Below are 24,160 nucleotides of genomic sequence, written 5' to 3' on the forward strand. Positions count from 1 at the left end.
TAAAGGATAATGAACAAGAGCAAATCCTGAGAGAGAACATACACTTGCTCTCCCTGTTCTTAAAGCAAATGTGGAACGAATCATATTGAAATTCAATGTGAAAGTCATGCAAGTTTAACCAAAAGAGTTACCTACTAGGGGAAGTAAGAAGAAGAAAACAAAGAATACCCACAAGACGATGAGAGAAATGGCTAGAAGAGTTGGTAGAGGACAAGATTCTTACACTTAAACAGCTTAATGAAGAGGAAAAAAAGCATAATGTTAGAGTGCGGGAGGATAAGCTGGGCAAAAGTGAATCTGGGTGATGAGAGAGAACCACATGGTAAGAGTAAGACCAAGATCTGAAAAAGGAGCTGCATAATGTATTTGCATGGAGCTACACAGATATGAAGGGAATCAACCCTAGCTTCTACTTGCACAACATTAATTTGAAGGAGGATACAATGTCCATTAGGCAAGGTAGCTGTAGAATGAACCCAAAACTATGTACGGCAAGTCAAGGAAGAAATAGATAAGTTGTTGAAGGTGGTATTCATATATTTCTGTAGATAAAGCAAAGTGGCTATCACCTATAGTCATTGTCCCAAAGAAGCATGGAAAGCTGAGAGTTTGCGTAGATTATAGGAAGCTCAATGTGACAACAATCGCCAATCCATACCCTATCCCTTAAACAAATGGATGCAGTGGGCGGGCCATGAGATATACTCATTTCTTGATGGATTAATGGGTATAATCATATCTGAGTGGCAACTAAGAACAAAAAAAAATCGGCCTTTGTGTGTGACAAAATGGGAGTATTCGCTTCCAATGTAATGACATTTTTGCTGAAAAATGCACCAACAACCTTCTAGAGAATGGTCCTATAGATATTCTATGAATTCTTTAAACGACCTTCCAACGGATGGTCTAGGAGATATTCTATGAATACTTAACCACCTTCATGAGAGTCTTTGCAAATTACTTAAGTGTGTTTAGAAAGAACGTATATCACCTACACCACCTCATATGCCTAGAGAAATGTAGAGAAACAAGGCGCAGCCTTGAACCCATCAAAGTGTGCTTTTACTTTAGTGTGTTTGGAAAGAAGGCAGATCATCTGCACCACCTCACCCTATGCCTAGAGAAATGCAGAGAAACAAGGCTCAGCCTTGAACCTAGCAAAGTATGCTTTTACAATTACCAGTGGGTCCTTGCTAGGACACATAGTGTCAGCACAGATGGATTGGCAGTGGATCTGGCCAAGATGGAGGTCATTGTCAAACTACAAGAGCCCTAAAAAATACAAAGGAATTATCCAGGATCTTGAGCCATATCAAATGGCACAAGAGGTTCATGAGGTTTTTAGCAAATGTAGCCACTCCCCTATATTGCTTAACAAGAAAGGAGAGTATGTTTAGACTAAAGAGTGGACCAAAGAGTGTCAGGAGGCATTCAGGAATTCAAAGAAAATACTAGCTTCCACACCCATCCTACAATAGTCCAACTATGATCTCATTTTCCATGTCTTTGTGGATACTTGAGATGTGGCCATAAGATGTGCCCTAATGCAAGAAGCACAAGAAGGATGGTACTGACCAATGTACTATGCAAGCATAAGCCTATCTAAGGTGGAGAGGAACTATTTAACCGGAGGCATTGGGAATGATATATTCCGTCAAAAAATTCAAGCACTATCTTTGAAACATGTTTGAATTCCATGTGGATCATAAGGCACTTTTGTATCTGTTGGTAAACAAAACAAAACTGTGTAAAATATATTAAGCCACATTAGACTTCTCTAATTAATAATCATAAGATATTTGAATAATCATAAGAGAACCATTATTAAAAATCTTGTAAAATATCTTAAGCCAAAGTAAAGGTACGCCACATTTATATGTCTACCTATGAAGCGAAGTGTGCAAATACAACATGTGTGCATTCTCACTGGCAAATACTAATTTACTCAGTTTTATAATTGGATACCGTGTGTACATTCTAATAGCACCTATTCCTTTTTCTTTATAGAAAGTCCAACCATCAACCATAGAGTCGGTGCTTGAAAATTTTGTTTTTTTCAACCCTTAAAATGCTTAGGCTTAACCGAATTTAGGCTGGAAAATCCCTAGAAAGCCTACAACTTCCAAGGTTTATAACTAAAAGATACACATCTGATCCCCTAAAATTTTGGAGACAACATTGGAGTAACTTACACTACAAACCGGGTTATGTGAGCACTGCATAGAATCTTCATATTGTTGTTGTATCATCATGCATTTAAAGCAACAACTTTAAGTATCCGGAGAAAAGCAACTTGTGTAAAACCATGAAGTTTTGAAGTTTGCATTTACTAGAGAAAAATATGCAAGGTGCTGCCCTAGAGGGTAGCAATACCAGAAAGAACTTGAGCAAAATGGATACAGGATAGCCTACTAGTAACAACTTTGCACATGAAGTGATGATCATAAGAGAGATCAAAAAAAACATGAGACAAAAGTGCATGACTTGCATAGGCCATTAAACTGCTTGACTCAAGCAAGTAAAGAAGCATATGTTATGTTCTTTCAGTTAGGTGCAAAATATGCTTCATTGAAACTACTTGTTGGTTAAAAGGGTGGATACCATGATAGTAAACTATAACTTACTCAAGTCAACTTTTACCTAATCTTAACAGATTTTGGATTCTGATTGACAGGTTACAATTTGTGAATAGATTTCAGTGGTGGTACAACACACATGCGTTTATTCCAATCCTCCTATACTTTGCAAGGGATTCATTTAACACATCCGCTGTCCTATGCAGAATATCAAAAATAGGTCTCAAAGATGACTTTACATTCTCAAAGCTTTGAAGACGAGCATACAGAAAATACAACAGAGCTCTTCCCCACGTTCACATGAGATATCATATAGCAGCTACAAGTGGGTTCTATTTGCATTCCACACTTACAGATGAGCTGTAATCTTTAAATAAGTTGAACCATTGAAGCTTCAGGCCACAATCTGCCCATCAAAGAACCCTCTTTTGTCATGACAAATCACAATATCTAAAAGCTATGCAACAGATTAAGCCTGGATCAGTTTTCCTGTCTTACACTCCTATTGGTTTTTACAAGGGCTCATCAAAGACGTTTTGAAACTTTATACCCTTTCACCTTCCAAAAAAGTTATGGGTCTACGGTCTACCCCTGCAAATACACGTCACAAGTCAATCTAAAAAACCACTTCCAAAAGCCACTACTACATGCCCTTTATGCCAGTCTTTTGTGAATGCATGATATGTAATCAACATCAACATTCTCATATGCTAGGATGTGGATGTCACCTTGTCGATGAGTCATGACCCCTCCAAGCAACATGTAAATATTTATATAGTAAGACTACTCACCAATACAATCGTGAACCTACTTTTCTAGTAGCACATTCTCATAGGAGCTTGTCTCTGTTGGCTATGGATCATACCTTCCCATCATCTCTCTTCAGCTCGTAAAAGGAGGGAGCTCCTAAAAGTGCTTCATGTTTGCAAGTGCAAAGCCTTCAATCAATATGCCACCCCGATGCACTGCAATTTCCACCTAAAAGAAGGGCACGATGGAATAGAACTTCGGTTTTACCTTACAAGTCATGTAGCTACCCCTGTATTCTCTTCACCTATAACCTCAAGGTCGCAGCATTAAGATGGAGCTCAGAAAAAAACACCAGAGTACATGAACAAACCAGTACTAAGGCCTTTGTGAAGAGCAGGCCAACAAGAGATATCCTCATATCTATTGCTTTGAATTTACAAGACTCTTGTTATATAAAGAGTAATGGAACACCATGTATCAAAAGACAACACAAGAAAACAAATCAGAATCTGCGCCATTTTTTATTGCTTCGGCTAAATTCGTAAAAGTACAATTCATGACCACTTCTAGAAATGAATTACCGACCAGAAATCTGTAAACCCAACTGTTTCTCCCTTTACTTTTTTGTAACCTTTGGCATATGGACATCTTGTGATGTACCATTTCTTTATACACAGCTCTCATTACCCAGGTGAGACCAGATCAGTCAGAAACTGATTCCAGTGCCATTCACCCAAGGTGAGTCCAGATCAGCTGAGCACTGATTCTAAGACCCATCAGAAAATGTTCCACCCACAAATCTGAAACAAACTACAAAGCTCTGTGTAGACACCAAAGATACCTATGCCCCCATTGATGCTCATAGCATTGATGTTGATTTAACTTGGACTTGGAAATCACCAACAAGAGAAATGATGCATTCACCGGTACTTCATCCAGAGTGTTTGCGGACCCTTGACATGGTTGTTGTTGTTGGTGTTGATGCTGGGAACTGGTAGAGCAGGCCTTCCCTTCCTTGCTTCAACGAAATCAAACCTTCCAGAAGGAGGTACAATCACATTGACATTATCCACTTGCATGCCCTGTTAATAAGACAATGAGAGGTAAGAAAGGGAAAAAACAAGGAAAAGGTGCTACTACTGCACTTTTACTCTGAAATTTCATGACATGGATGCAGGCTTGCTGGGTGGATAAATCTGCTGCAATCCTTCACAATCAGAAGAAATGAGATAACCACAAGGCCAAACAATGCCCCCAATGCCAGCTAACAAAAAAAAAACCCACAGCCATGGGAGAAAAGCTGGTAAATGTTACTTGGCTAATGTGAAGACCAAGCAATGCCCCCAATGCTAGCTAACAAAAAATAACAGGAAAAGAAGAACCCCACAGCCATGCGAGAAAAGCTGGTAAATGTAATGCCACGGTTGTTTAGAAGGACCAAAATAGTAGCCTGGAAAAAGCACACAATACCCAAAGTCATGGATAAAAGAAGGAATGCGAGAGACCCAGGATACCTAGTTTTGTGTTCCCATGGGAAAGAGAAGAACCCACAATACCCTGTTGGTGAAAAATGCTTTGGGGCTTTGCTGCAGAAAAGCAGTCTTGGGAAAAGAAATATCCTAGGAAATAAACCCCAAAGCATTAAAAAGAGCCACAATACCCTAATGCTGCTGCGCTGGAAGGCCTGTGGAAGAGTGCCAAGAAAGGACTATGTAAGGGTGTCCAGAGCCGTGGAACATCCACAGCCATTGCAACAAAAAAGAGCAAGACATGCCCATGAAAGAAAGCAGAGAAAGAAAAACCCAAAGGACGCAGTTCAGAGAAAGCTATACAGGACCCGTTTCAGGAAAGAAAAAAATCCACAGTACCCAATTTCTGATCAGAAATCGGTAGGGTAGCTTTGCCCTGCTGTCGAGAAAATCCATTCCATGGACGAAAGCAAGAAGAGTTGAAAAGTCATTTGCTGATAAGAGAAATGCTTTGATGGGCTGTCTGTTGAAACGGCATCCATGAGAAAGAAAAGCAATATCCATCCATGGAAGCAAGCAGGAAGCGAAGGAAAAGCAAGAAAGCAAAAACTCACGCCTTACCACCATGCGGGCGGTGATGTCCTGCAGGGGGTATCTGGGGTGCCAGGAGGGCGTTGAGATGATGCAGCGATCGGACGGTCCACGGGGGTCCACGTTCTCCTTGTTTTCTGAGCGCAACGCCATGCCCGCCGTGGTCTTCTTTGCTTTCCGGATAGCAGAGGCAGAAGACAATCTACCATCGCCGCCATTTTGCTTCCTGCGACCTTGAGCCGGCTCAAGGTCCTCACGATCCGCCCACACCTCCATCCTCGACCCGCCCACGCACATGCTGTTGTTGCTTGCCCTAACCATAAGCTCCGGCGCGGCCTGCTTATGTAGCGCACAACGCATCGCCTTCTTTTCCATCTTCGCCCACTCTACCCGCCTCTTGATTCCTGCTACAGCTCTCGAATGAAGGACTTGACAAAAGCCTTCCCCCTCCAACGGTCCTTTGCAATGAATGAACATTTGTGTTCAGACAAAGCAGGCGGACAGCATCAGCGTCCGCCTTTTCATACTGTCCACAACGTCCGCGCCCAAGAGAATTTTAAAAGGCTTTGTTTTGTTTTGTTTTTTCCAAAACCCAATTTCAAAAATCAACAATACACATGGGAAGAGAGAGAGAGAGAGAGAGAGAGAGAGAGAGAGAGAGAATGTGCACATGACAATCTCTGACTACCTCCGTCCGGCCAAAAAGTGACCTGGTCGGAGTTGGTCGGACGGAGGCCTTTCTCGCACATGAATGGACAAATCCGACCGGTGAACCAACAAAAAGTGAAGTTGTAAAATAAACAAATACTAAAATCACCATCGACTTCTTGCAAGACACCTCCACTGCCATATAAGGACCTGCACTCAAACACATGACAATCTAGCCTATGGGAAATTGAACCCCAAAGTAGCATGTTTGCTACTCTGCAAACCAAGAGGCTTCCCACCCGTCCACACCCAAGTCAGTAATCGTTCAAAGCAAGTAAACAATAAAAAGAAGAAAGTAGAAATAAGAGAATCGCCTGCTCAGCCTACGATCCTATTGCATTCTCACACGGAAGTCAAGGAATAAGGTGGCTCGCATCCTCATGCCCATGATTCGTTGATGCCCCATCTCCCCTATTTGTATGCGGATCTCATTGATCTTACGGTTAAACTTCACCACGCATCTACACAAAATTAAGCGATACACAACATGCACCTACTACTTTTGGTGCAAAAGGCATGGCCACATTTAAGTCCCTTAAAATACACCAACAATTTTTTAGGATCTCTACCTTCACTCTACCCTTTGACTTATATGTAGAATCAGCCACAATAAACAACTGTATGGACTCTCCTAGCAATTGCAACCTAGGGACATCAAGTACCTCTCTTCTCTTTAAGAGTCCATAAAGCCTACACTCTTTAAAGTGTGTCGACTCATGCATCCCCCCCAAAGCATTGCATACGATACTCGAGAATATCTTCCTAAAGTCCAAAATACCTTGTACTATAATACTAGGGAATCCATGTCTACACATATACTGGCAAGGAAATACCTTTTTGGTGGCTTCCATTGAAGCTTGATGTGAGAACCATCTACAGCACCACACATGTTAGGCAAAGATGTCAATGCTTCAAACTCAAATGTGATACGTTCTAGATGGTCACTATGTGGTACACTGTCTCTCGAACATTTCCCATATACACAAAGAAATCCACAACGATACCCATATACTTACGGATTATTGAATCACCCATGCCTGCAACCCTCCTTTCCAAAAATGCTAACATTATGGAAAACATTGTAAGGCAACTAATGACAAGCATGTACCTAGTCAACGACACAAACTCACACAAATGAGGCAAAGTAGATGAGCATAGATACATAGACACACTTTGATTGGTTCTACAATCCCACATCAACATAGCCACATAAACACATATGGATCTATGACTAAGAAGGATGCAATTCGGGGACGAGCATTTTTTGACAGCAAAAACATACGAGCAATCCGAGCGACAAAGTGAAGGCATAGATAAGTTTCCAACTTCATAAAATAGTATTTTTCATATAAATTATGAAAACCGTGTATATAAAACCATTATTTCACATTATCCAAATCATGCACATTGAATCACTAAAATTCATTAAATCAAAGATACATATTTGAATATTACCTTGATCAAAACATTGTTGGAATTTCTCTAATACTTATAGTTTTAGAGTGCAAAGTCTCCTTAGAAAAACGGACATGGTTGTTGTAGACCCGTAAGAGTCCATTGAAGAGGCTTTTATACAATCGTGCCCCCTTCCAACTGAGGAAACGTCTACCCCCGTGTGTTGGCCTTGCATGGAAGAACTATAGCGATGGTGCATGAGAAATTGGTGTTGCTTTTCATCCTCTTCAACCTCTCAACTCTCAATTTTGCCATCATGGGATGTGTGACCGTGTGGCGTAGCTCCGCTTGGAGGGGACTATGGCACTTGATATCTTGGAGGTGGAGGATTTGAAGGCAACTGTGAGGGGAGAGGATGTCTTCAGCTCTTTACAAACCCATTGCCACCTATCATGGCCCCAAAAGGAAGAAGAAGGCAAATCCTGGCCTTTAAGCATGCAATGTGCCATCTCCATGAGAGATATGTTCTTCCTCTCAGCCACACCTTTTTACTAAGGTGTATAAAACACTGTGCATTGATGTTTTATGCCTCTTTCACATGAAACTCCTTTGACATATACTCCCCCCCTCAATCTATACGAAGGGTGCCAACTTTACATGTAGACACATTTTCAGTCCATAGAAACAAAGTGTTTAAAGCATGTAAAAACCTCTGGCTTTGCCTTCAATGGATACACCTCATCAATAAAAGTAACAAAGTAGAGATATCTCCCAATCGATGGTGTCCTCATGGGACCATATATATATCACTATGTATAAGCTATAATTTATGGATAGCCCTAAACTGATCTATCTTTCGGGAATGATGCTATTGCATCTTGCCCAAAATGCACTCCACATACATGCTTGTTGAGGGCCTCAAGCTTTGGTAACTCTGACACCATCTCTTTCCTTTCAAGACACAACAAACTACCAAAATTCAAGTGACCAAAGTGTTAATCTCATTTTGGATTAACAAGCATGCTCCTCCAATTGAGGACATTAATAAGTGTCATGAAACGACACTATAAAAGTTGTACATTATGAGATATTGGCCACCCAAGGCCTAGTTAAGTAAGTTTTGGGCACCCAAGTGTGAATAAGGTCCAAATGTATGTAAGGCATTTTCTCATAATGAAAAGACACAATCCCCCTTTGTGCTATAGAGAGCTCTTCTTTGTGTCTTGAGAGAGATTGAGAGAGAGAGCATTCTAGCATTGTGCCTCTTCTATGTTTGTATGACTCATGATTGTGTGGGAGAGTGATTGCCTTATGCGACAGTGTGAGCGACTCTACGGCGGTGATAGCGTGGAGGTGGAGCTTGGAGGTTTGGAGCTTAACAAGTGAGCTTGGAGGCCTCAAGGGACTCAAGTTCAAAGCATTGGTAAGTGCCCTACGACGGTTGTGATCTATTGCTCATCCTTTAGGTGAATGCATTGAGTTCCCTCTTGGAGGTGTGGTAGCCCATAACATTTTTGGCGCTGCTGCCGGGGAAACACCTTTGTTTCTTCCTTTCTCTTGGAGTTTCAGCTCCCATTGCATAAGATTCATGATTGCCCTTGCATTTTGGTAGTGCATTGTGTAGGAAATGAATGGATAAGATTTGTGTAGAAGTAAAAAATCGTGTGAAATTGGTTGTGTTTGTTGTGTATGTGTGTAGTGGAGTGGTCTTAGAAGAATAGAGCTTCACTGTTTTTTCTAGTTAAATTTGATATTTGCATCATTAGAAGCATTAACATGAATGAGCAATTGGTGTTTTGTTTTTCTTCTTTTCCAAAAATTCACCAAAAAAAAGCAGCCATTAATTGTGCCTTGAACTTGTATTCCACTCCTTAGACGTGGCACAATCATTTTGGGAACTGTTGGATAAGTATGTTGCACCCAAAATCACATTAGCAGGAAGTTTCCATATGAAACTGCAGGAAAACGTTCACGCCATGAACCATTTTCTGCAACTTCACTCCACGAACCGTGTTCAACATCAGCGTCGCGATTAACGCCCCAAATCACGAGATTGCCTTGCCAAAAATAGGTAATCTTATCCTGGCACCTCTGACACCACGAGGTTTGACAAGATTAAGAATCATGAAAGTGTAGAAATTTGTTCACGACGTGAACTTTTTCAAAACTCTTCACTTCATTCACGACGTGAGCATTTTAGAAACTTTCACAGTGTGAACAATTTTTTGTTCACCGACAGGAACCCTTATTCCTTCACGGTGTGAACTTTTCCCTGCAATCTCACACCTTAATCAAATCCGACTCACGAGCTTAGTATAGTCAGGTTAAGGCTACGAAGGCCTTAAAAAGATTGACACCCATAGCAAGGTAATTAGGAGATGTGATTCCAAGAACAAAAAATTTTTAAACATATGAAAGTGCAAAAATTTGTTCACGATGTGAACTGTTTTCTGAGACTTCACGTCGTGAACTGCTCTCTGCAATCTCACGGCCTCAGGAACAGATTGAAAAAATCTGATCAAAACTTAACTGGGACATCAAAGTACCTTATCAAATCATACATACATGCACTTAAGATCTAGAAAGCTCATCGGAGATGATCTTTTACCTAACAATAGTGCATCAAATCACCCAGGATCTTCCTATCAAAAAAGTGTGGGTTTAGGTCACTTAGTGAGCACTCACTTGAGTGTCTTAAGAAACCTGACCACCATTGAAACTAGTAGTGAAGAGTCCATGGAAGAAGGGCTGAGGTACTTTGGGTTTGGGGAAGGAGAAACCACCCTCCCCAACCAGATCCAGTGGTATCATTGATATCACCTGGGGATTTTTTGGTCTCCAACCCAGTCATGAGATGAAGAAGCGTAATCTGCGGGCATGGGTCCGTCATGAGACGAAGAAGCGTAATCTGCGGGCATGGGTCCGTCAACCAACATTGGACTGGTCCAAGGCAGAAGTGCCTATACATCAAATTCATGGCTGTCAAACACTGGCGCCCCCGAACGAGATGAGACATGGAAAGTGCGGCCAGGACGGGTCAAGTATTCTTCCCCACCTCAGAAGAAGTAGAGTTAGATCTAAAAAGGATCGAGGTGGAACGACAGCTACGAGAGTTGAGCTTAAGGAAACAAGAGATCAATACTCAAAGGGCAAGAGCTGAACAAAAGGAGATGGGAAGTTTAACCCTACTCCAATCACGGGGTAAGGAGCCAGAATTAGTCATGGGAAGAAGTGAGGGAGAAATTCCAAACTTAGAACCCATAAATGAGGAGTCCAAAGCTGGGGAAGGGTTTGTGACCCTAGAAGAAGAGGATAATCTAGCAAGAGTGGCGGGTGAAGTGGAGAACCATCTGTACACCAAAAAAGATATTGAGCAGATGAATCATCCTACATTCCTACAGGACATGGAATTTTTAATTCTGCAAAGGTGTACAGAGGCAACTAATGATGAGCCACTCCAAGGTGCAGTGGCAAGACCATCCCATGGACCAGTGATACCTAGAAGAGCCAACATAGGAAGAGGACGAGGTCTAGGTCGGGGGGAGCAATTCCTCAAAGACCAAGGGTGGATCCACCCATTGACCTTAATACGGCCACAAGGACGGATCTGTTGAATATGGTTGCAGAGATGGGCCGATGAATGGTCAGGGAACTAGGCACTGCTCTAGAATCCCGATCCTCCCAGATGAAGCCATACATCATTTCCAAACTCGTCCAAAAATTCTCTAGGGGGACAGAGATCCTATCCAACATTGTAGAGATTTTTAAATCCACATGTGAAACCTGTGGACCTATCAGTGATGTGACAATGATTCATGCTTTCTCATTGACCTTGGAAGGGAAAGCTCATCAGTGGTTCCAAACCCTCAAACCCGAGGATAAGGTTAACTTCACACGACTCAAGAATGTGTTTGTGCCGAGCTTTGCCAAAAGTGGTGACAGATGGAGCCTTGTGGCACAGCTACACAATATCAAACAAAAGGAAATGGAGTTGATGAGAGACTATGTGTCTTGACTTAAGCACTTAAATTCAAGGTGCAAACTACGGGAGAAGTTAACTGACGATCAGTTATTGCTTTGCTTTCAGAGAGGTGTTAGAGACCACAAGATGCATGATTATCTAGTACTAGCCCGACCAGCCACTCTTGATGCATGTTGCAAACTAGCAATTGAATATGAAGATAATATGCTGGAATTGTCGCAACCGAGAGATGTTAGAATATCTTCAGCAACGACGACTTCTCGTGTCTCGAGTCACCAAGAAATTAGAACTCGGAGCAAGCAAGTCGGAAACATGATTGTGGATGAGCCCAGTAACACAATACTAGAGAAATTGAAGGTAAAGGAGGGAAGAGAAACATCTGGGCATGGGCATAACCATCTTTACCCCCGCAGGGAATTGGTGTGGTACTCTATGTGCAGATTGAATCACACTACCACCAAATGTCTGCAATTAAGAGCAAGGCCATTACTCTATTGTGCACACTGTGTAAAATTAGGGAATCATAACACTTCAATGTGCACATATCCAAGGTTCCAAACTGTTACACAGTTGCCAGCACCTAGAGCTCCATTGGCTTTACCAGCACCACCTAGACAAATCACTGCAGCTGTAGGGCAACTGAACTCTTCCTATTTACCTACGGGGATGTTATGGGTACAGGACACTTCACCTCTACCACCACCTGTTCTACCACCACAACCACCATAGGAGGCTAAGATCAACCAAGTAGAAGAGCCATCGGAAGATATTGATATGGTGCGTGAAGTAGAACTTAGCGGAGAGTACTATGAAGAAGCTATGGAGGTCACACCAAAATTCTATGTCCTACAGAATAACACACTAGTACCTGTGTTTCAAACCACGATACAATGGAAGGGCAAGGACATGAACATGAACTCGAACATAAGGAGAGGACCGCTACTACAATGTTTTGGCTACGAAGGGCTGCATCGAATCGCCGAGTGCCCAAACAAGAATATAGTTCATACGCACCAACCCCAACAAGTGACTACTTCCCCCAATGACATGCCAGTACTCACTTTTACTAAATGTGGTATTGATCATTTGATCAAGGATTGTCCATATCGCGCAAGTGGTTTGGCTTCCACTCCTAATCAGGCTACCATGGGAACCATTAGTGTGCATCCTAGAAATATCACACCACTCAATGTTCTGACACAAGCCCAAGCCCAATTAGGAGACAAGGGAACGAACTAAGCAGATGTGACTATTTCCAGAACTGGCCACAGGAGAAGAGTGGAAAAAGTGGGTAAGGGTGACACAAGGGTCACAATCCAAGATAGATCCAAAGAAGATACGATCGACATCGGATCCACCCAATCGAGAGATGAGGGGAATCAAAGCATCAACCACAAAGGGCTAGACCTAGAGGAGAAAAGGGGAAGACCATCAACCCCTAAAGGAGTCAGTGAGTACCCAAATGCGCGACGAAGAGATAAGAAAGCTTGAGGATGCCAGGGCCTTAGTAGGAGAATGCCAACGGCTTCATGAAGCCAAGCTAAGGGCTAACCGAGTCAGGGATACAATTTATCCACGAAACGAGCTAACATGGGAAAGGGAATTGGACATGCCTACTCCAATTCCAGAAGAAACAGAAGAGGGATCTCAGCCAAACACAATGTCCAGGATGTTCAAGGAAAATGCATTGGGTGAGTCCATCCATTCCTTCCCTATGGATGAATATGAGACACACACCTAGGGAGAACCCTCAATCACCAAAGAACCCAGAGACATAGGAAGTCTCGTGGCTGTACTTTCCACGCCTGTACAAATGCCATTGGGAAAACTGTTGCGCAGTTCACCAACCCTATGTATAGACATAAAGGAATGGGTAGAAGGTGGACTAAAGCCAGCCGATACTATAGAGGAGGTTGTGCCACCTGCAAAAAGAAGCCTAAGACATACAAGGAAAACCCGAGTCGTCAAGATACCAGATAATCAATTGGGATGTTATTACGAAAGCGACGACACAAATGCTACAATCTCGATTCATCATACGGGTACTAGGCACTCGCTATCCTAGATGGTGGGGCATGGGTTAGCATCATCACAAAACGTTGCTAGGAGAACTCGGAAAAACTCGATCTAAAAAAGGCAGATCTAATCATTTAATGGCTGATGGAACATCTTCAAGGCCCATTGGACTTCTAAAGAATGTAAAACTAAAACTCTTTATGTTTCGCTACCATCATACATTTATGGTAATGGACTTCTTGCGCTAACCTAACTCATATGACATAATATTGGGGAGACCCTTCATGAGGGAATCCAAATTGGTGCATGATTGGGCATTAGATCATGTGTATGTGCGTAGGGATTCGTAAATTTTAAAGATAGATCGGAGAACATGGAAAGCACACCCCATGGAAGGGCAATTGTTCGGTAATGATTCAGTCACAACAACGGAGCGGACCACATCTGTACAAATATTCCAGCCTACAGTGGAAAATTCCAAGGAAGAAGAGGAAACGAAAATGTATGCATCCCATGGAAGGGCAATTGTTCGGTAATGATTCAGTCACAACAACGGAGCGGACCACATTTGTACAAATATTCTAGCCTACAGTGGAAAATTCCAAGGAAGAAGAGGAAACGAAAATGTATGCATCACTTCCTCCTCCGGACTTCAGTGAAAATTGGATGCATGTGCTAGCTACCATAGATGTGATGCAACCCAAGGGGACCCAGTATGTGGAATCTGGAACTGTCCCTACGACCTCTGTCTGTATGATTAATTGGCAAACCATTGATGAAGCATCAAAAGAGGAGATCTCTAGCATAGAAGGGAGAGTGGCTGGTGAAGAAGCTTACAGCTTCTTAGATGAATTCTCCGGCTACAATCAGGTGTCCATAGCACCAAAAGACCAGCATAAGACAGCTTTCAATACAATGTGGGGGACATTATACAAGTTTATGCCCTTCGGTCTCACCAATGCCCCAGCAACATTCCAATGATTGATGTGCGCAGCCTTCAAAGACTACTTGGTGTGAGGTGAAAAAAAGAAAGAAAGACCTGCCTCTATAGCTCTTCCACCTCCCAAACTTGGAATAACACACACGAACGGGGGCACCACCAGCCACCGGCTGGAACACTTCTCGCACTTCACCACCCAACCCACGCCAGACAGACAACATAAAATAGGGGCACCGTACTCAAAGTAAACACCCAGCAATATATATTCCAAATCACAATTTCATACAAGCTTCTCCCGACACAGAAGCCTTACTCACACAACTCACAAACAAAACACTCAGGCCTGTCAGCCGAGGATACACCACATCCCTGATCACCACATGATCCACTCGCCTGCATGCTGTACCAACCACACCAGAATGAACCCGGCCACTCTCTCTCCAGAAGGCGCCCACACCAGCTAACCCTCGAGTCCTCTGCAGCCCATCACTTCTGCATGTGTCGTCAGCAGCAGCTCGACCACCATCTCTTTCTCTCTCTGTGCTGATCCTCTGCCAGCTCGCAACAAACCCAGGCAGCTTATCTGCCCTGCTACCGGCCCACCACCAAGCAGCAACACTTATCTCTCTCTCAATCTCTGTACCCACTCTGTCCACTGTCCTGTCTTCTAGGCGGCCCACACCAGCCAACCTGTCACTTGCAGCTTATCTGCTCCCCTTTTGTCCTAGCTAGCAGCTCCCTTTGATGCCAGCACCCGTCTCTTTCCCACAGGCAGCGCCCCACCAGCCTCTGCCTTCTCCAACACGCATGTCCTCCATGCTTGCAGCCCAACAGTTGCTGTTTCTCAGCCCCTCATCCAGCTGCCCTACGCTTCAGTCACGCCAGCCCTTACTAGCTGTGCTCCAATCTCTTCACACGGGAAGGCTCCCCACAACCACACGATGGCCACTAGCCACCTGGCTGCAGCTCCACGCCATGTTGCCAGCTGGCTTATGTTATCCTTTTTTTTATTTTATTCTCTTAATGCTTAAGGATGGCCACCCACCATACCTCTACTATTTCACACCCAATGCCCACAATACTACCTTGGCCATTTCATCTATATTTGCCCATGCTTTTCTCACCTTCAATTGCAACTCTTGTGCCCATGCTTCCATACTCATTCCAAATGCAACCCACGATCCTTGGGGACACGTACACACGGAGAGCTGCCAAATGGTTGATATCACCTCCATCTGACCTTTCACCAGACAAGCCTGCAACAAGCTCAACACCAAACTGTTCACCCTGAACACCTGGCAACGCCCTCAAAAGCAAATCCTTCACACACGTCACGCATCCATATATACACGAACCCGAAATACCACTCAAAAAAACGCCTGACATACTTTGCCACCCCCCCATCTGCTAGAGCATTCATGCTCAGCAGCATTCAGCAATTCCAGTAGTCATCCACCAGGATCAAAAGGAAACAACAATTCACCATCCCATTCCCCAGCATCCCTCAAACACCATGGCTGCATCACTGCACACCAAACATCCATCATATGCATCAGAAAATCATTCACATCCATCATCTGATCAGCATTTACCGACTCTGACCACACAGCATCATCTTCAAGCCTTTGCTCTTTACCCACAACCAACCTCCCCGTCTTCAAAACCTGTGGCATTACAGCATCTAGCATCCCATCCATCATCACCAATGAAGGCCAGCTTCCAGCATTTTGACCTTTATCCACACTAAAATCCACGTCCTTTTCATCAGCAATGTCCACCAGCACTTCCAGTTCTTGTACTTCAGGCATCTCTCCACAACCATCCAGCTCAACTGGCTCAGAATCCTTGTTATCCAGGGACTTTGCCTTCAGCATCTCAGCAATCCGCAAAGAAGCCCTTGCCACACTCTCAGCCATATCTGCATCCATCTCCACCTCTGGCTCCTGCTCATCAAGGCTAGCAACCTCCCAGATATCATCCTCAGGCACAATGCTCACCACACAATGCTCTTCATCAGCCAAATCCACATGCATACCTTCTTCAGTGTTGCCAACCCCCCTGGTATCATCGTCCAAAGACTCCCCAGCACATAATGCATCCACATCATCCATCGCAGGTACCATATCACCATCAAGCTGTCCAAGAAAATCCAAGATGATAGGATCTTCCTCCACGCTCTCCACATCCGCATCCGTCTTCACTTCATCAGAAGTCTGTACCCCATCCTCCTCCCTCGTAGAATCCGGCAAAGAACCATCTTCAAAGCATCCTGTATCCAGTTCCTCTTCCTTCTTATCATCAGCCAATCCCAAGACATCATCCTCGTTGCTTCCATGCACATGCATGTCATCCAGATTCTCCAAACGATCTCCAATAGAACCTTCCAACTCACTGTCCTGTACAGCTATGACCTCCCTATCCAAAGAAGAATCCACTGGCAACTTCTCATCTTCACTTTGCTCCTTCACCTGCTTTTCATCCACCTGCACATACTTTTCAAACTTTGGAAAAAAATCAGAAGGCATATAGAACATACCCCTTTGCACCTGTCTCGGCCTTTGAGGCTCCTGTCTAATCAGACTTTGCATAGGACTCTTATCCACCTCAACCAAATTCACCTGCTTATCCCTTGCAGACACAACACCTTCATATGGATAAATACCCATCTGCATCTGCCTCAAAACCTTGCCTTCCTTTTCCCTAGCAATCCTAACAGCATCATCAAATGACCTGGGATTCTTCAACTCAACCCTGACCTTCAAATGAGGTAGCAAACCATCAATAAACAAGCTCTTCTTCAGAAACATTGGAGGAACTTCCTGCTTCAATGCCATACACCACTTATCCCACAAACATGTAAATACCTTCACAAAATCGTCCAGTGATTGCCCATGTACCTGCTTCAAGACGCTCAGCTCCTGCCAAAGCACACCAGAATCCTCCACTTGCTAAAATCGCTCCAAAAGCCCTTCCTTCAACCTGTCCAAGGTCAAAACACCAGCATCCTGTGCTTCAAAATCCTTAAGCCATCTTCGGGCATCTCCCTTCAAAAAAATCTTTATCAGCCTCAGAACCTGCTCTTCATTTGTGACATGATTGCTAATGCATGTCAGCTCCATCTGCTCCAAAAAGTCACACACATCTTCTCCCTTCCTGCCATGAAACTCCGGATAGGACCACATCATGACAACCTGTACGATCCCTGAGCTCTCCTCAGCGGAACACACGCCCTTCTAGGCAAAGAACAACGCCAGAGCCACTCCTCAGTCACACTATACCAGAAAGAGCCACTCCTCAGTGGGGGCACCAGAAGGATGTGAGGTGAAAAAAAGAAAGAAAGACCTGCCTCTATAGCTCTTCCACCTCCCAAACTTGGAATAACACACACGAACGGGGGCACCACCAGCCACCGGCTGGAACACTTCTCGCACTTCACCACCCAACCCACGCCAGACAGACAACATAAAATAGGGGCACCGTACTCAAAGTAAACACCCAGCAATATATATTCCAAATCACAATTTCATACAAGCTTCTCCCGACACAGAAGCCTTACTCACACAACTCACAAACAAAACACTCAGGCCTGTCAGCCGAGGATACACCACATCCCTGATCACCACATGATCCACTCGCCTGCATGCTGTACCAACCACACCAGAATGAACCCGGCCACTCTCTCTCCAGAAGGCGCCCACACCAGCTAACCCTCGAGTCCTCTGCAGCCCATCACTTCTGCATGTGTCGTCAGCAGCAGCTCGACCACCATCTCTTTCTCTCTCTGTGCTGATCCTCTGCCAGCTCGCAACAAACCCAGGCAGCTTATCTGCCCTGCTACCGGCCCACCACCAAGCAGCAACACTTATCTCTCTCTCAATCTCTGTACCCACTCTGTCCACTGTCCTGTCTTCTAGGCGGCCCACACCAGCCAACCTGTCACTTGCAGCTTATCTGCTCCCCTTTTGTCCTAGCTAGCAGCTCCCTTTGATGCCAGCACCCGTCTCTTTCCCACAGGCAGCGCCCCACCAGCCTCTGCCTTCTCCAACACGCATGTCCTCCATGCTTGCAGCCCAACAGTTGCTGTTTCTCAGCCCCTCATCCAGCTGCCCTACGCTTCAGTCACGCCAGCCCTTACTAGCTGTGCTCCAATCTCTTCACACGGGAAGGCTCCCCACAACCACACGATGGCCACTAGCCACCTGGCTGCAGCTCCACGCCATGTTGCCAGCTGGCTTATGTTATCCTTTTTTTTATTTTATTCTCTTAATGCTTAAGGATGGCCACCCACCATACCTCTACTATTTCACACCCAATGCCCACAATACTACCTTGGCCATTTCATCTATATTTGCCCATGCTTTTCTCACCTTCAATTGCAACTCTTGTGCCCATGCTTCCATACTCATTCCAAATGCAACCCACGATCCTTGGGGACACGTACACACGGAGAGCTGCCAAATGGTTGATATCACCTCCATCTGACCTTTCACCAGACAAGCCTGCAACAAGCTCAACACCAAACTGTTCACCCTGAACACCTGGCAACGCCCTCAAAAGCAAATCCTTCACACACGTCACGCATCCATATATACACGAACCCGAAATACCACTCAAAAAAACGCCTGACACTTGGCAGAAGTGGTTGGAGGTATTCATTGATAATCTGTGTGCACACTCTCAATGGGTGGACCATCTGGCTTGCTTAAGGAAGGTATTTGAGCGTTGTCGATTATATTATATATCCCTGAATCCTTTAAAGTGCCAATTTGGGTCAAACATGGTGTGATATTGGGACACATTGTCTTAAAGAATGGTATCTCCACAGATGATAGCAAGGTCAAGTTGATATTGGAGCTGTCACTGCCCACTAATTACAAAGGTGTGCAAAGATTTGTGGGCCATGTGGGGTATTACCACCGCTTCATAATTTTCTATGTTTAAATCGCCATGCCATTGTACAAGCTACTCATTGTGTCTTTGAATAGATTGAGGAATGCGAGGAATCATATGATCGACTGAAGCATGCATTGGCTATAGCACGCCAATTCTATGACCCCCCAATTGGGACCTCATATTTCATGTGCATATTGATGCATCAAACTTTACTATTACCTGCGTAGTACTAGCCCAGCCTGATGAGTTCAACTTAGACTATCTAGTCTGCTTCGCTAGTTGTCAATTAAATGATGTAGAGGTGAACTATACCACCACAGAGAGAGAGGGATTGGCCATGGTTTATGTTGTCAAGAAGTATCGACATTACCTATTGGCCAATAAATTCGTATTCTTCAGCCTTATTGTACTTAGCGAATAAGCCTTGCACCATGGTTTATGCTGTCAAGAAGTATCGACATTACCTATTGGCCAATAAATTCGTATTCTTCAGCCTTATTGTACTTAGTGAATAAGCCTTGCACCATGGGAAGAATCACACGATGGTTGCTATTATTGTTGGAATTCGACTTTACAGTTACGGTAAGAAAAGGGACACAGCATGTGTTAGCCGATCATATGTTGATAATTCCAAATGGGGAACCAGCCGAAGATGATCTCCCTGATGCTTGTTTGTTCAAACTAGACATGGTACCCGAATGGAGCGAGGAGATATCTAATTATCTAGCTCATGGTTTCCCGCACACAAGAAACACCCTTGAACAAAGATAAAATGCGGCGGCTTATTAAGCTTGCTACACCTTATCAATTAATTGCGGGAGAACTATATAAACTAGGTAAAGACAATGTCCTAAGAAGATGTGTGAGAGAAGATGAGTTCATCATGATATTGGATGAAGCTCATTCAGGGATAGCATAAGGGAATTTTGCTGGAGAGATCACGACTTGCAAGGTACTTTAAGTAAGATTATGATGGCCTTCGTTATTTGGAGACGCAATAGAATTTGTCAAAATGTGCAAAGAATGTCAGCGTTTCACTATCCCACAACAAAGGGACAAGATGCCGCTCACCCCTATTGTTGTAAGACAACCCTTCAAAAAATGGGGAGTAGATTTTGTTGGACCTTTTAGTCCTACGGCGGGCACACCCATCACAAGCCCGATATGTGATCGTGGCCACGGACTATTTCACTAAATGGGCAGAAGCTAGAGCCTCGAAGAGCGAGCTGATGCACGAACAACAGCAAAATTCTTATATGAGCAAATTATCTCGAGGTTCGGCTACCCATTAGAATTAGTTAGTGATCATGGCTCACATTTTATTAATGAGGCGATTGATCATTTACTTGCTGGATCCTTAGTGGTCCATTGAAAATCATCACCTTATTACCCACAGGCTAATGGCAGAGAGTACAAACAAAATTTTGTGTACTATCTTGACAAAAACCTTGGAAGCAAGTCGAACGAACTGGGAACATAAGCTGACAGTAGCCCTATGGGCATATCGAACATCATATATGGTAGCAATAGGATACACTTCCTTCCGTCTAGCTTATAGTGTTGAGTCAATAATGCCTATGGAATACCTAGTTCTGAGCTTAAGGATTGTAGTGCAAGAATGTCTAACGGAGAATGCATTAGCTGAAAGGCTAATCAACTTAGAGAAGCTTGATGAGACTAGGCTAATAGCATCGCATGGACTCGTTGTCAAGAAACTACGCAGGAAGCACTGGTTCGACAAAAATTTAAAACAAAAAGAACTGGAAACAGGGGACTATGGTGTAGGAAGCACCATGAAAAAGAAACTCAAATACAGAGGCCTAGGACCCTTTTGAGTGTCTGAAATCACACCTCACGGGTCAGTTAGAATTGAGCCAATTGACGACGTACAGATGGAGGGTTACATCAATGGTGTTGAAATATGCAAGTGAATGGGTGTGTGCACGGGAACAAGCCCTTAGCTAGAGACTGTAAAAGGGAGTCTGTAATTGAGTGGGTAGTAGTGAAAAGGTGAGAAGAATCTACTAAATGAGAGAATCAAGGGTAGCATGAGTGAATATAGGGGTGTGGAAAGATTCTAGGAAAAGGTGCCCTAGATGTAGGGGAGGTGGTACAAATCAAGGAGAAATCAGTGGGATTAGATGCTTGGCACCTTGTGGATGTAAAAACTATAAATTGAGGCATTGGCCTAATAAGAATTTTGCTGGTTTTTGAGTATCCATGCCTACATTAAGCTATTAAATTAATTGTGCACTAATCTCACCTTAATCACCTTAATCACCTTCTAATCACCTTCTAATTACTTGCTAATCATGTTGATCCTTGCATTTGATCCACCATAGCTCATCATATTGCTGCAAAATTAACGTGGTATCAGAGCCAAGCTTAGGATTGAGCTCATTTTAAAGCCTAATCACCTTGTTAATCATAGATTAAGAGTTAATCCTTATTTTAGCCCTTTTCAACAAGTCTTCTACACCCCTAGCTGGTGGAGGGGATTGATCTCCCTCCAGCCTTCAAATTAGCTTAAAAGCTCTTAGCCATATCTAAGCACAATCCCCATGCATCGGCCTGGTGCATCAACGTGTCAAATCGCTAAAAGGTGCTCCCAATTTTTGTCGATTTGGAGGCACCTATTTTCTGAAGCAAATTGCAAATCTACTCTTCCACAAATGGAATTAGTCTAATTCCTCTCAACCCCAAGGGTTTTCAAGGGTTCTCTACACGCCTATGATCTCAGATCTCAGAAATTCATCAAGGAGAAATGGCATCAAGCTCTGGATCAAATCTGAGTGACTTTGGTAAAACAGAGATTAAGAATTCAATATTTGGTCAAATATTTTGTTTTTGGGCTTGATCCTCTACTAGACTAACTGTTATTGATTCCTTTGAAAGGATTTGAGCTCATTTGAACTCTAAGGCACTAGATCTGGCCTCCCCGTACACTCTATTTTTTTGCACACAAAACAAGGGATTAATCTTACTAGTTAGTGATTAATTAGCACTAATCACTATATTTTGGTGCAATTGATGGTTCAAACTTACCATTGGGTATCTGATACAGATCTCTATCACTTTAGATTGCAATTTGAAGTTGGTTTGATGTCCCAACCATCCAATACAAACCAACTATCTTTGGCTTTATGCAATTTTTTGGTGTATTCATGCTTTGTAATCATCATTTTAACACCAAATTGGAGCTATAAAAGGGTAGACAATGCCCTTGAATCTTGAATTGGATCAAGAGGTAAGACCCCCTTCACATCATCATGAGCATTGCACAAGAAGTAGCTAAGTTCAACCGGGGAGCAATTCCATACATGGCAAACAAAAACCATGTATTTGCTCATGAGGAAGAATCTATGGGGGCTAGTTGAGGAAAGAGATGAATGTCTAGTGGAGAATGGGGAGAATGAGTGGAAGAGCATAAATGAGAAAGATTTAGGACTCATTGCACTTAGCTTAAATGATGAAATCATTCACCACATTGCAGGGATACAACAAGCTAAAGATGCATGAGATGAACTTAACAAACTATTTGGCACTCAAGCGAAGAATTCAAAGATAAATCTGCTAATGCAACTCTGTAAACTTGACATGAAGGAAATTGAACCTCTAACCACACACTTGAACAAATACGAAAGCATCAAACAACAACTTGTAGAGCCATTGGGAAAAAGAAAGTAGAAGATGATGAGGCACTAGCAATGCTTCTAAAGAGTGTGGACAAGGAAGAGTATGAGAACATTGTGGCAACCTTAAAGAATGTACCAAATTTGAAGTTGCATGAGATAGAAGGATCTCTACTAGAGCAAGAGAACAAGGTCAAAGAGAAGAAAGGATTGGACCCAAACTGCAGAGGAGAAAGCACTCTACACCTGAGGAGGCCTCGCACGAGGACGATGAAGAGGCAGGGGGAGGAGCAAGAATCTTCACTTGCTACAACTGTGGGAAGCCACGACACATGGCTAGAGACTGCTACTAAGCAAACCAAATGAAGAAGGATCGGGCATCGGCAAACTTCATGGAGACTCCTAAGGTAGAGGAGTCAGAGTATCTTCTCTGAGAGGGGAAGAGAGAAGTCCCACAACCCAATGTAACCTGCCCCAATAGAGTAAAACCACCTCTGAGCCACCAATGATGTAGGCCATGTGGTAGATGTATGTGTGAACACTTTAGTCAAAGTTACAGGCACTTGTAAGTAGCCTTGGACACATAGGGAGAGTGTGAAGGACTATGAGTTAGGGACTTGAGGCACTGGTCACAGGATACCAAGTAAGAGGGAAACTTGGAATAGGGTCCAGGTGTGCTAGAATTAAAGGAGCCAAAAATCAGACTTGGCCTTCACAAGTAGGTTGGCAGTACTCCAAACATACCAACATCCCACAAGGCATTCATAAGCAAATGGGTTCGAAAAGATTTACTACTACGAGTGCAAGGATACTACCAAGGCAATACGGCAATGTGGGTACCCAAACCTCGCTTAGTGGCCACCATCACAAGTAGTTCCAATAACGAAGGAAAGGGTAGTAAAAGCATACAGCATCAACTCCCAACCAATGCTAAAACATTGGTATGGAGGAAGAACATAACTCAACAAGATGGGTTGAGGATTGCCAAAGCAATGTCAGTAACCACTTCAATCAAGGAGCTAGACAAATACCCTAAAAGAAACAAAGAAGCTCACTCAAGGGACACGGACAAAAGCCCCCACCCACAGGACCCAATCACAACATTGTTCAGTTGGGTGGAAGGAAACATCAAAAACTCCCACACGAAACTAAAACGACTACATCAACAACTACCCAGAAGTGCCAAGGTGTCACCTTGGTTTTCATAG

General features: G+C 43.4%; 1 protein-coding gene across 1 annotated transcript; it reads right to left on the reverse strand.

The window, feature by feature from the left end:
* Positions 1 to 3,834: 3,834 nt before the first annotated feature.
* Positions 3,835 to 5,819, reverse strand: LOC147629235 (uncharacterized). The gene is made up of 2 exons (XM_086812972.1): positions 5,417 to 5,819; positions 3,835 to 4,408 (listed from the first exon to the last, which is right to left on the reverse strand). The coding sequence occupies exons 1-2, from the start codon at positions 5,759 to 5,761 to the stop codon at positions 4,247 to 4,249; spliced, it is 507 nt and encodes a 168-aa protein (XP_086669098.1). The 5' UTR covers positions 5,762 to 5,819; the 3' UTR covers positions 3,835 to 4,246.
* Between the last annotated feature and the right edge of the window lie 18,341 nt (positions 5,820 to 24,160).

Source organism: Cibotium barometz, chromosome 18 (assembly GCF_041138505.1).
Source record: "Cibotium barometz isolate CiBa-2024 chromosome 18, ASM4113850v1, whole genome shotgun sequence".
In the NCBI taxonomy this organism is placed as follows: Eukaryota; Viridiplantae; Streptophyta; class Polypodiopsida; order Cyatheales; family Cibotiaceae; genus Cibotium; species Cibotium barometz.